The following is a 14,235-nucleotide window of genomic DNA, read 5'->3' as shown; positions in this document are numbered from 1 at the left end:
CCTACAGAGAATTTAATCACAACAGTGGATCTGAAATCAGAAATTCTGCTGACCATGGTTCAGAGGTACCAGCCTCCACACCTCCCCTGCTGATAAAATTTCCCTTCCTCAACAGAGAAATGTTAGCCAAAAAAAAAAAAAAAAAAGTGTGAAAATGTCCAAAACAAAGACCAGAGCTCTGCCTATCATAATATGTGAGCAGCTGTTAGCTGAGTGATGGCCTCCCAGGGACCTTGGGTCTTGTTGACCCCTGGGGGTACCACGGATTGGGCAGTGACAGGAATGTACCTGGGGGACTTGGATGTGGCTGCAGCAAGACAGGACGGCCAGGAGAGGCCAGCCCAGAGAGGAGCAGGGAAAGCTCAGAGGCAGATGGTCAGAGTCAGGAGAGACAGGAGACAGGAGGCTGGTAGGTGTCAGCAATCAGGAACCACAGCCCCAGGTGCACTCAGCCAACAAGTATTTACTCTCTGGCTCTAAAGTCAGATATTGAATCAGGCATTGGGGAGTTCATAGTCATTACATCTATTTATAATCAGCTATTTGCTACTAATATTTATTATCTCTGATGCTGCCACTGCTGCTAAGTCGCTTCAGTCGGGTCCGACTCTGTGCGACCCCATAGACGGCAGCCCACCAGGCTCCCCTGTCCCTGGGATTCTCCAGGCAAGAACACTGGAGTGGGTTGCCATTTCCTTCTCCAATGCATGAAAGTGAAAAGTCAAAGTGAAGTCGCTCAGTCGTGTCTGACTCTTAGCGACCCCATGGACTGCAAACCACCAGGCTCCTCCACCCATGGGATTTTCCAGGCAAGAGTACTGGAGTGGGGTGCCACTGCCTTCTCTACATGGTCTAATTTTATTATCAGAACTTCCAGGTCCAGTGACTAGTTATCTCCAGTTGGCAGATGAGGAAATTGAGAACTGAGACAATTCAGCTCCCTGAGGGGTGAGTACTGATTGACTGGCAGGTATTTCCACCTCCAAAGTCTCCATCACTTACCTTTTAAAATGATCACTGAGCCCAAGAAAAGGGCTCTGTGATCATTTTAAATGACCTCTGCCCAAAGGACTCTGTCAGTTCACATGTGCGTGTTACCCTGCTTTCTGGCTCCTGGGGTGACCTGGGGTGGAGGGCTGCCCTTTCCCAGCTCCTGGTGCCTGGGTTCTGGGATCTGCAAGTGATACACCTTGTGATTGTACTTCCTTTGAATGAGTTTATGGAAACTGCATCTTCAATTAAAACGTTGGGTTTTTATTTCCCCAGATGGGAGCCTGATGCTGTGGAAGCTGCCTGCCAACCCCACATGGAAGCCTGCTCCTCTTCATTCAGCAGCTCATGGTCTGCATCTGCTTAAGGTACCAGCTCTGAGAGTTTCCAGTACATTTGCTCAGCTCTATCACAAACAAATCCAGCTCTCTAATGGTCATTTATTAACCCCTGTGCCTAATCCTCCATCAGTTGAAAACTTAGAACATAAGAGCATCATTTAATGAGTCCCTGCTGCTGCTGCTGCTAAGTCACTAATATCACACAATAGGGTTGCAAAGAGTTGGACACAACTGAAGCCGCAGAGCACGTGCACAAGCAATTATCATCAGAGTGTGAGAAAGTTAAGGATATGGCAAAAAAGAAGGGATGATAGGTAAGGCAATAACTTCCAGTAAAGGAAGAAAATTACTCCAGCACTTGGCAGAAAGAAAAGAGACAGAGCGTCGGGTCTAAGTGCAAACAGATGCCAAGTGTGGACTCCAGCTAGGTCAGTGAGAATAAATGTCCAGGCTCCGCGGGGCCATGGATGCAGAGCTAACTGGGGGTCAGAGACCGGAATCCATGCTGGGTGGAGGAGCAATCAGAGCAGAAAACCAGAGCCAACCAGAGGTAGAAACGATATCTCAGAGTTCAGCAGAACAAAGCGCCCCAAGAGAACTCAGAGAGAGAATGACCACCGCACACACAGCAGCCTGGGGCCCTCAGGGCTCTCTGCCCAGAAGTGGGGGCCTCCCAGTGGGGAAGGGCATCACTCTCTGAGGAAGGCAGGCCATTCAGTGCCATGGGGGCTATGATGACCCTGCGAGCCAAGCGGCGGCTTCACTATATTTATTTGGGCCGATTTGCAATGTCCATAGTTTTATAGCGTCATCTATGATTTAGGACACGCATGCCTACAGTGACTGTCCTTACTTAGGCCCTCACCTGACTCTCAGATGGAAGAGATTCCACCCAGAGTGTTAGCAGAATCGGAGTTCCTGATCCGCCTAGAAATACATACAAAGAAACCGTGCTTATAACTCATGCTATAATTTGAATGATTTTTCCAAGATATTCTTCAGGGTGTCACTTCTGGGAAAAGAAAGACACTGTGCTCCTAATTACTTTTTACTTTGCTTGCAGCAAAGTCTAAATGCAATATTTGTGGTTGCGGAAGAACTCATTTTGATTTTTAACTGGAATTTTACTTGGACAGGAAAAATCAACAAACGAAAAGAAAGAACTTTAAGCTACACAGATGGATGTGTAGAGCAGAAAGAAGACCATCTGTAGAGTCAAGGTTCAGCTGAAACCAGTTCAACAGAAATAGTGTTAATACAGGGAAGCTGGTTACTGCTTCAGTTTGGGAAAGCAATTCACGTTGCCCTTTGGAAGCACATGGAGCCATTCTATTTGCTGAAGAAACTGGGTGAGGATATGCTTTTGTCTAAAAAGGAGTATTTTAAAGGCAAACTGTGATGGCTGGTTTGATTGTATTATTTTACAAAATGCTCATGTTATATATGTACCTGTGCTATGCTTAGTTTCTCAATCATGTCCAACTCTTTGCAACCCTTTGGATTGTAAGCCACCAGGCTCCTCTGTCCATGGGATTCTCCAGGCAAGAATATTGGAGTGGGTTGCCATTTACTTCTCCAGGGGATTGTCCTGACCCAGGGATTGAACCCCAGTCTCCTGCATTGCAGGCAGATTTAATGATTTACCCACCAGACCACTGGGGAACCCCCATACACCTAAATAGCATACATGATCATTCTAAACCAAAATTTCTCAATAACAGGCAATATTTTTCCTGAGGAATATTTGCAAGTTTCTGAACAAATGTTTTGTTGTCACGCTGCAGGGGGTGGGTCATGCTAATGTATCTAAGTGGTATAAGCCAGGGATGTAGCTGACCATCCTACAATAACCAGGACAACCCCCCACCCGCCCCAGCAAAGAATTATCTGGCCCTGAACACCAGTAGTGCTGAGGTCTAGAAACTTTAATCTACATCATGAGCTTTTATTGGTGGAAGTCAGTACAACTTTGTAGAACGTGAAAGCTCAGAACAGTAAACGTTATAAGGACAATTATAAGAGCTCATCTTTATGCAAACCATCACACAAAGGCTTGAGGGAATGGATTACATATGGTGCATATATCTACACACAACATCGTGTTTGCTAGTGTGTGTGCATGTATGTGTTTCACCATATTCACACATGAGTGCACGCATATTCAGAGGGCTGGATTTCAGCTGGCACGTCTCAGTACATGGCCAACTTTAACTTCAATTTGGGATGCTGGAATCACTTTCCCCTCGTTTAGTGAGCAAGTGACCAAGTTCTAGCCCAGGACTGAAGGAAATCTGGCAGTTTCTTATGTCTTTAAAAAAGGACACAAGGGATGTGGTTCTCCCCTGGATATCGTGATATCTGAGTGCAGTACCTGGAACTGTAGTTGTGAATTTGCACCTATAAGCACAGCCAGCCTGTGGACCAACCTGACAGACCGTGGGTGGCAGAGACAGCGGTGACAGGACTTGGGGGCTTATTAATTCCCGAGCCACTGAAGTGAGCAACTCCAATGACACCTACCCTGACCTCCTGGCTTTAAGACTTGATACCTTTAAAAAAAAATTTGGTTACCTTACCTGTGGAATCTAAAAAAAAAAAAAAATGATATAAATGAACTTATTCCCAAAACAGAAACAGACTCACAGACTTCGAAAACAAATTTATGGTTACCAAAGGAGAAAGGTAGAAGGAGGGATAAATTAGGAGTTTGGGATTAACATACAGACACTACTATCTATAAAATCCCCTGAAAGAGGATATGGCCACTCATTTCAGAATCTGCCTACAGTGCAGGAGACCAGGGTTCAATCCCTGGGATGGGAAGATCCCCTGGAGAAGGAAATAGCTACCCACTCCAGGGTTCTTTCCTGGCAAATGCTATGGACAGAGAAGCCTGGAGGGCTACATACAGTCCATGGGGTAGCAAGGAGTCATACAAGACTGAGCAACTGAGCACACACACACACACACACACACACACACATCTGTAAACTAGATACTCAACTAGGACCTACTGTATAGCACAGGGAACTCTAGTCAGTATCCTGTAATAAACCATATGGGAAAAGAATCTGAAAAAAAATGGATATATGTATATGTGTAACTGAATTACTTTCTTCTATACCTGAAGCTAACTCAACATTGTAAATCAGCTACACTCCAATATAAAATAAAAAATTTAATTAAAAACATTGTCAAGCTAATGGCAACCCACTCCAGTACTCTTGCCTGGAAAATCCCATGGACAGAGGACCCTGATAGGCTGCAGTCCATGAGGTCGCTAAGAGTCAGACACGACTGAGCGACTTCACTTTGACTTTTCACTTTCATGCATTAGAGAAGGAAATGGCAACCAACTCCAGTGTTCTTGCCTGGAGAATCCCAGGGACGGGGGAGCCTGGTGGGCTGCCGTTTCTGGGGTTGCACAGAGTCGGACACGACTGAAGCGACTTAGCAGCAGCAGCAGCATAGCCAAACACATTCTTTTACACAGTTCTCTGAAAATGTCATGCAATGCTAGAAACTTCACTTTTTAGGGATACAGTGAAGAAGTCAAGAAAGAATGCACATGAGTCTACAGACATAAGTGACATGACATCAGATTTCCTGAACTTCAAACAATAACATGAGAAAGCAGCTTAAGTTTGAGGAACGCTTGTATCAGCATTAGCTCTACGTTAACCATGTCCTACAGTGTTGAGAGGATCGTTTCTCTTCCTAATTGGAAATGAGCCCTCTGATGGCTTTCTACATCCAAGAACAAAACAAATTACATTTTGATTCCTTTAGAAAAGGAGGAAATCATTTTATTTTGAAAACTGTGACAGCTTGCTTCTGAGCACCAAGGAAGAGGGCATCAGAGACCAGTGAGATGGGAAGCCGGGTGGGAGGGTAAGACTCACCGTTGAGCCACTTGGAGTTGTACTGTGCGGTGCGGAGCGGGGGCAAGATGCCCAGGCTTCGGTAAATGGCGGGATCGCGTCCCGGGAAATCCATGGCCGTGGCAGCATAAAGCTCCCCGCCGGCTGTGAGCAGGGCTGTGGAGTTGTGCTGGGGGCTGTAGGGGCAGCGTGCCATGCCGCTGATCTGGTCATGGATCTCCGTCAGGTTACTCAACTAGAAGTGAGGACAAGAGAGAAAAGTCAGTGATCCCCCCCATGAAACCCCTTTAATACTGTTAATGGATCAGATCTGCCCGACTTGCAAATGAAGCACATACAATAAACTCTCTGGGGCTCATAGCATGGGCCAGACATCCACATATTCGATGAGAATAATATGCTGTGGGGACCATCAGAGAATCTGGCAATCAATCTCTCATCATCCCGTGAGAATGAACCCCAGGCTGTTGGATACTCACCAAAGACAGAGTAAGACTATCATTTATGACTTATATTTATAACACACAAGGCAATGCAAGTTTGCCCACTTACATTACAAAACTCAACTTCACTGTTTATAGAAGTTAGGTACAGGTTTATCCACAAAAGTGGATTAAAGTGGTGTGACTAGCCCAGAGTGTCTTCATGGGTAAGGATGGGTGGACATTTAGCAACCATGGAGCTCAAATTTCCAAGGCTTTAGATCTTAGTGTTCCAAGAGGCAACTTAGTGATCTGCAGTCCACCCGTAGGACTCCTGCATTTGAGAAGCTGAACCATCACTGAATGAGAAAAGTCCTCTGGGTGGCTGGAGGAGGGGATCTCCACTCTATTCTTCTCTGCTCTCACCTGAGAGCTAAGAGAGCACAGGGGTCAGGCAGCTGCTCAGATTCCCCGCCTGCTTTTTACACGTGTGTGCTTAGTCACTCAGTCATATCCAACTCTTTGCGACCCCATGGACTGTAGCCCGCCAGGCTCCTCTGTCCATGGGATTCTCTAAGCAAGAATACTAGGGTGGGTTGCCATTTCCTTCTCCATCGGATCTTCCCAACCCAGGGATTGAACCCGGGTCTCCCCCACTGCAGGCAGATTCGTTACCATCTGAGTTACGAGGGAAGCCCTTATCACGCTTGTAGACCCAGGTAAGCTACTTAAATTCTTTAAACCTTAGAGTCTTCTTTTACAAAACGATGACCCAAAGGATAACCACCAGGCCGGGTAGATGTGAGGGTGAAGTGACTGGGTTGTTGTAAGGTGTGTAGGACAGGCCACAATACCTAGGGCTGTCTCTGTGAGCATCACTTCTTATCATCATCATCCTCCTCTCTTTATTTCCAATAACTGAATGTTAACTTGAAAATAATGAATAGTAAAAGAGGAAGATTAATTCAGCCTTTGAGAGAAATTGTGTAACCAGGAAATTAATATAATGATATTTCTTTATCATTTCTTGTTCCCTGAGGAAAAGCAAATGAATATCCCAAATTAGGAAGATTACATGTGTGCTCTGAGAACCCTGCAATTCTATAGGAATGAGACCTGGATACAGAAAAGTACCCTGTTCATAATGACGGGTTAAAAGAAAGAGAAAGAGGGTCGCTAATAACTTTATTTTCCCTAGGGTTCCATTTCTTTGTTGCTGCTGCTGCTGCTAAGCCGCTTCAGTCACGTCCAACTCTGTGTGACCCCATAGACGGCAGCCCACCAGGCTCCCCCATCCCTGGGATTCTCCAGGCAAGAACACTGGAGTGGGTTGCCATTTCCTTCTCCAAGGTTGCTTTAATTTTTCAACATGCTTCTTATCCAATTTCTAAATTGCATTTTCTTTGTTTGGATTGTGATTTTAAGTCATTTTAATACTTAACACTATCTCTGCAATGAAGCAGGGTAAGAAAAAAAGAATATGTTTAGGATTATCTTTAGGGTCACTGTTGAGAAAAAAGCTGGTAGAAATAGCTTGAAAGAATATTTAAATTTAATTAAACAAGCTTATTACATAACGTGTAATAAAAAAATACATCAAGTCTTTATTCAGTTTGACAAAACATGCTTTGAATTAAAATGCAACTCCTTGGAGAACAGCAATACATTTTAAAAGTGGTGTTTTAATAGGCTGTTTGGGTTTTCCTGGCATTAAAATCTATCAAAATTCCACATGCAGCCATACCGTGCGGTTCGTGCAGACAGGCGTGAAAGCGTTGGTCCCACACGTGAATAACCGGTCACCACCCACCAACAGTACCCGAATGTAGTTCTGACATTCCTCCTGAAAAACAAAGGCAAACAACAACAAAAAAACACGAGAAAAGGGATTAAGAGGCCTGAGCTCAAGAGGAAGGTGAATACGAAGATGTCTCGTCTGTTTAATAAATTAAAAGTTAATGGACCACTACTAACCCAACATACCACCTCCTCTCAGATACTGACAAAAAAATAACAACAAAAATCTTAAATAGTTTACCTTCGTCTGTACACTTGCTCAACAGAGGATATTTGTGAAGATTAATACATGTTCAGTTAAAATCTCAAAGCATGTGTCTTCTTTTGATGAATGTGGTTTCATTTTGTGTTGTATCTGATAACAGTGCAAACTCTAAATTGCCTTTGACGTATGGTAGGAAAATAAATAAAGGAAACTATTAGAGTGTCTCATGAAACAGCAGTTTAGGAAACTTGCCCAGGAGCTTCAAAAACCATGGTGAATGCTCTCCAAAGACGAGAGTCACAAGTGAAGCTCTGATTACAACCAAAGCGAGTTTTAGATGAAGTTCTTAAACTGCTTTGTGTACGGCAAGAATCTGTAAACAGTTTTGATTTTTTTCATGAAAAAGTAAAATACAACTATAACAAGTAAACAATGAGGGATGAAAGCCCATGCTAAGGGAGTGAATATTTTTTATGGTTGCAAAACATACATATATATCTGGGGCATGGTCAAAGTAGTACAGGAACATTCAGCTACAAAGCTATTCATTCAGCCAGCAAGAATTTACTGATGAGATACTCTATGGTAGAGACTGTGGAAGAAATCACAATCTAGGCCTTTGTGTGTGGAATTTGCTCAGTCGTGTCCAGCTCTTTGTGACCCCAGGTACTGTAGTCCACCAGGCTCCTTGGTCTATGGAATTCCCCAGGCAAGAATACTGGAGTGGGTTGCTATTCCCTTCTCCAGGGGATCTTCCATACCCAGGGATCAAACCCAGGTCTCTTGCATTGCAGGCAGACTCTTTACCATCTGAGCCACCAGGGAAGCCTGCATGGAGGCCCTTGACACAAAATTAAAATACATGGAGTTGTCCACACGCTCTATTAAGGAAGCACAGGAGAACAGCATAGTGCTAATTCTAGAGGGGAGGGGAGGGGAAGGGAGGAGGTACAGGAAGGCTTCCTGGAGGAGGTGACACCTAAGGTCAGTGTCAAAGGAAGAGTAGGATTTGGCACTTGCAGGATTTTTTCGAGAGAAGGAGGGAAAACACATTTTCAAAATGAAGAATGGACTGTGCTGGAGAAAGCAGGGTGCTTTCACTGGGAACAGAGGAGGCACCGCACGAGCTGGGATGCCAGGCAGGGACCAGGTGTGTCTGGCCAGTGAGTGTGAGCATACTTTTTATTCAGAACGTGAAGGGGCCAGTTTATATTTTCACTGCATGTGGTTTTGACCTGATCTGATGTTTGTTACTGAAGGACCAATCAGGAAGCCATGTGGATGCAAGCGAAGGCAGGAGACTGCAGACAGGTAAGGAAACCACGTCCATAATTCGTCCCTCCTCATTCTGTGCCTGGACCACTGTGCAACGTGTGAGAGGGCAAAGCCAGGCTCCAGCAAATGGACAGGACGTGGGGACTGACCGGACACCGGGACCTAGAAGACGCTGCATGCCGACACACTGGTCTGACTCACAGGCTTCCCCAGTCAGGAGGATCTGGATTAAATGGCGCAGAGATGCTCTCTTCAATGAAACAGAACCTCAGTCTCCCAGAAACATTGGTCTGCCGGAACGCAGCCTGCAGCATGGCCTAGCTGTGGATGTAAGATGAGCTAAAACACTTGAGTTTGCTTTCTAAACATAAAGTGAAATAGCAAAGGTAGATAATTTACCTAATATTACTGAAAGTGAAAGTGAAGTCGCTCAGGCGTGTTCGACTCTTTTGGACCCCATGGCCTGTGGCCTACCAGGCTTCTCCTTCCATGGGATTTTCCAGTACTGGAGTGGGTTGCCATTTCCTTCTCCAGGGCGATTGTGGATTTTGAGATGAGATCAACCTGGATTAAGGTGGGCCCTTGTTTGTGCTCAGCTGCTCAGTTGTGGCAACTCTTTGCAACCCCATAGACTGTAGCCCGCCAGGCTCCTCTGTCCATAGACTTTTCCAGGCAACAATACCGGAGTGGGTTGCCATTTCCTACTCCAACCTAATACTACTATTAACAATAATAGTAACCAATTAGCATTGGCTGCTAATCTGAAGTACTTTGAGGAAAAAAAGGAGAGAATAAAAGATGGACGTTAACTATTAGAAGAATTCAGAAATGAGTGTAAACAGAAGACAAAAGCTGGTGCTCGGTGACAGCCTTAGGGATAGGATGGGGAGGGAGGTGGCAGGGGAGGTTCAGGAGGGAGGGGACACATGTACGCCTGTGGCTGATTTATACTGATGCATGGCAGAAATCATCACAATATTGTAAAGCAATTATCCTCCAATTAAAATAAATAAATACATTAAAAACAAACTGCATAACAGAGGATGAGATGGTTGGATGGCATCACCGACTCAATGGACACGAGTTTGAGCAAACTCCGGGAGTTGGTGATGGACAGGGAGGCCTGGCGTGCTGCGGTCCATGGGGTCACAAAGAGTCAGACACGACTGAGGGACTGAACTGAACTGAAAAAGGTACATCAGATGCGGAGGCTTGTTTTGTTCTGCTCTGCTTTGTTTTTATAGCTGGGGAAAGGGAAGACGAGTTCTAAAGAGAAAGAACAAAACCAGACTTCAAAAAGGCGCATCGGTCTCCTTTCCCAGGCTCTGGGAGCTTTGGCTCCGAGAACACAGAGGAGGGTGTGCAGCTGTGGAAAGCAGAGGGGCACAGAGACAGGATCACGGCCATGGTGGGAACACCAGCCCTAACCGCATAAATGAGGGGGCTCCAGAGAGACATCTCGGGGAACACAGGGCTCAGAGTGCTCTGGATGGCCGGAGCGGACAGAACAGACCCAGGGGTGATGCTGTAACAATGAATGAGAGAAGATTACAAACGGCGCAGAGACTTTTAGGGGTGGGAGTTTGTTTGTTTGTGCTGCTGCTTTTAGACCTCTTTTAAGAATTGGGTCAAAATGTAAGAGAAACATTTTGTTGGTTTTCCTAAGCAGGAGACTGACGCAGGTAGAAATAAGCTAGAGACAGTCACATCACAGTGAACTTGGGGGCAAGGCTGAGTTATTAGAAGAGAATCATTCCTGTTGAAAGAGGTGGTCTCATGGCTGAGTCCTACAGACGCACTGAAGAAAAGCAATGGTCTCTCATTATGGGAAGAGAAACAATCAAGATACCACATGTGGTATTTATCTTCATCTCCCCAAAGAAAGACAAAGTGTAAAGAAGGCTGCGGGTCAAAACCGTCTTGAAGGTCCATCACAGACTTGATGGAGAACCAGAAAGATGGCTGGGGATGTGATAATTCAGATGCTGACACATGTCAGAGCAGAGGGACAAGTCATCCAACCAGTTACCCACACACAAAAAAAAAATCTTGGAAAAATATATGAGAGAAGATACCAAATTATCTCAATTAGTAAAAAGTATGTTCTGGTAGTCAGGCCCCTTGAGAATACCCGCTCGTCCCGGAAGGCACTGCTGGCTGGGAAGGGCAGTGTGCACGTGTCCCTAGTCAGCTCCTCCATTTCTTTGTTTTTTCTTTTTTTACATTCTGTTTTGCTTAGATTTTCCCCAGTTTCGCATTAAAAAAAAAAAAAAAAAGTTGTTTTTGATGTATTTATAAACCAAAACTTGGTGTGTGTGACCTGCACAGGTTGTTAGCATCCAATCTGAAAGAATCTTCCATGCTTGGAACAATTAAGAATAAAGAGTACAGAATAAAAGCAGTACTGTAGAGTACCACCTTCACTGATTAACTCACAGGTTTCTAAATATTGGCACTTTGGATGAAAGTGTTGTTTACCCCCTACATCACCAGGTTCCCAGGCAGGATGGTGGTTCCTTTTTCTTCTCTGGAGTTAACCTGTTTAGGAGCAGAATCTGACAACCAGGAAGCAGAACTATAGGATTCAGCAGGAGAACAATGCACAGAACACTGGATTCTAATCCAAACTCTCCCACTGACCAGCAGAATCATTCTAGGAACTTGGTGTTTAAAATACTGAGATGAGATCACAAACAAGAAGCTTTCAAAAATTATAAAGTATAATACATGCATAAAGGAACTCTTTTATTCCCTTAATAATCGGCTGTGTTTCCTTTGTAAAGCTGTTAAAGGTCACGGTGGGAAGGACTTTGGTTTAGACATAATGACCCCAAGCAGACAAAGAGCTCTTGTTGGATTACAAGTGAACTGACTATTTACGTTTAAAATAATATTTGTGTCAAACACATTTAAATAGTTCTAGAAGCCAGATTCTATAATGGGGTTTCAAAAATAATGAACAACAACAGATTTTATTAGAAAACTGTTTTGAACCCACAAACAACATAAGAGTTCACCCTCCCTTTCTCGTAGATGGAATGTTTAAGATCCTTTCAGGCCAAGTCACCCCCTTTCTCCCAAGGGAGCTGGAAAAGTTTAAGTGGGACCGAATTCAAAGCTCACGAAGAACTGGCAGTCTCCACCCACCCTTCTCTGCTAAACAGGCCCAAATCAAAGATCTGGCGATATTTTCTTGACCCCGAGTCCCTAAATGGTCACTTTAAAGGGCTGCACATGAAATGATGCTCAGGCTGATCCCAAGCACCGGGAATCTTGAGGAAATGCGTCCTCTCTCTTCCCACCCCTACAGTCCGGGGAGGAATGTTCTACCCAGGGAACAGAGTGGGCATGGATGGTACGACCCCCACAGCCACAGCCCCCTCACCCATACTCCACATTCCTGTTGCTACAGTAAAATGCATTATGTGGAGACGCACAGACCACTTTCTTTTTTTTTCCCTTAGGGTAGGAAAAATGAGTTCACTCAAAATGGCTGGCATTTTTCTCATTTTTGAGATGTCACATTTTGCCTTATTCTTTTTTATTTCAGGGAGAGGGGAAACTGTCAATCTGTGTGTAAAATTTTCATATTACTATAGCACCAACCAAAAGATAATTGAATTCCTATTTCTAAGCCCTGGGCGACTAAGAAAATCCAAATTCCACTGCACTCCCCCAAATAGATGTTATATTTTAGTCAAAGGAACTCGATGGAAGCGTTTTCTGATCTGGGCTCTGAAAGCGTCAGCACAGGGAAACTAGGGGTGTGTGACCTTAGAATTCAGAGACTAGCCCTGGGGAGTGGGTTATTTCCTCCCCTTCTGGGTTCCAAGAGCAGGGCTCAGGTCTTTAAGAAAGCAACTGGGAGGCTAAATAAGAGAAAGGAACTCATGGGAAAAAAAGGAAGAGCCCGGGAGGTCCCTCTGCTCTCCCTGCCCTTGGACCAGCCCAGCAGCATGGTCTAGGTTCTCCGCTTCCTAATTCTGTCATTTCGTGCCAGGGAACTTCACCGCACACAGTTCTGCTACAAAACCGAATTCTATTACAACCAAGCTCAGGTTGCTCAAAACTCGTCTGTGAGTTTATCAGCATACTTCATGCAGCCTAAAAGAACATGTAGTTTCTCTTTCCCACAGTGTTGGCACTTTGAAACTCATCTTCATCTGTCTTATAGTCATCTTAAAAAAAAAAAAAACCTCCATCCACAAACGCAGTTTGAATCAGTTTCTAATTACTGAGCTTTGCCATTGTTCTTAGCCGATTAAAACCAGAAACATGTGGAACGTAAAGGTATGATTTCCTTTGAAAACGTTTGTTTTGCTCGTTTTCTTTCTGTGTATCAGCAAGCCTCAATTACGTATAATAATGATTCACTCCTTCTGTGAATCAAAAGTATACTCCTAATGAGCATGAAAGACGGTCTTTGCAGTGTGTTCTCTGGCTTTTACTTGCTTAATTTCTAAGCACCAAACAACCAATGATCACAGCTTAAGGCAAAATATGGGCCAATTTTGATTCAGTAGAAGCGACTCTGCACCCCGAAGAGTAATAATCTACTAGTATAAGGTTACCACAAGATTGTTTTAAAATTAAAGACTCATAAACTATTAGCAGGAGGAATCTTAGCTACATTAAGTAACCGAATATTCTCCTGTAACACGTAGGAGACTGAAGTCCACAGAGACAAAGAGGATTAACTGTGATTTTTTTAAAGTCCATGAAATGAATACATAAGTAAGATTGATATGAAATACGAAAGGACTCTTAGGGAGAGTAAAATCTAACACAGACAATGTAAAAGTTGTCAATATATTTCCCATCTTGGGTAATTACAGCCAGAATTTTCAACCGAGTCATAGTCTGGCAATGTCTGGAGACATTTTTGGTTATTTTTGGTTGTCCTGATGGGTGAGAGGAATTACCAGCATCCAGCACATAGAGGCCAAGACCCTATTAAACATGCACCAATAACAGGACAGACTTCACAGCGGGGACTGATTCAGCCCCAACATCAGGAATGCTGAGAGCAGAGCCCAGATGAAGGGTCCTGCGTTTGTTCACTCCATAGTGGAGTGAAGTTGAACAGCCACCACAGGCTGGGATCAACATGAATCCACTGGCCCAGCTCCCAGTTGAGGAGTTGGGGGGCTGGGTAATTAACATGCAGACTGACCAGGAAATACAGACAGCTACTGAGAAGCGATGCAGTGGTGTATGCTGGAGATGGAGGGTATTGTGGGACAGGTGAGGCAAGAATGCCCACCGACAGGGGACACACAAGTCCAGGGAGATGGGTGAGGGAGGGAGGGTAGAATGATAGCAAG

The 14,235-nt window shown here is 44.5% G+C and overlaps 1 protein-coding gene across 5 annotated transcripts in view; it reads right to left on the bottom strand.

The window, feature by feature from the left end:
* The window catches only part of SEMA5A (semaphorin 5A), a 565,569-nt gene that overhangs the window by 189,011 nt on the left and 362,323 nt on the right, over positions 1-14,235 (bottom strand). For all 5 annotated transcript variants that reach the window (XM_027520271.1, XM_027520273.1, XM_027520269.1 and 2 more), the window contains 2 exons: positions 7,379-7,477; positions 5,234-5,447 (listed from right to left, as the gene is read on the bottom strand). In XM_027520271.1, coding sequence (XP_027376072.1) covers positions 5,234-5,447; positions 7,379-7,477 — 313 coding nt within the window. The remainder of the gene's footprint in view (positions 1-5,233; positions 5,448-7,378; positions 7,478-14,235) is intronic.

The sequence above is a fragment of the Bos indicus x Bos taurus genome, chromosome 20 (assembly GCF_003369695.1).
Source record: "Bos indicus x Bos taurus breed Angus x Brahman F1 hybrid chromosome 20, Bos_hybrid_MaternalHap_v2.0, whole genome shotgun sequence".
NCBI classification, from domain to species: Eukaryota; Metazoa; Chordata; class Mammalia; order Artiodactyla; family Bovidae; genus Bos; species Bos indicus x Bos taurus.
The sequence above is the reverse complement of the archived record's forward strand: the minus strand, read 5'-3'. Positions and strand labels throughout refer to the sequence as shown.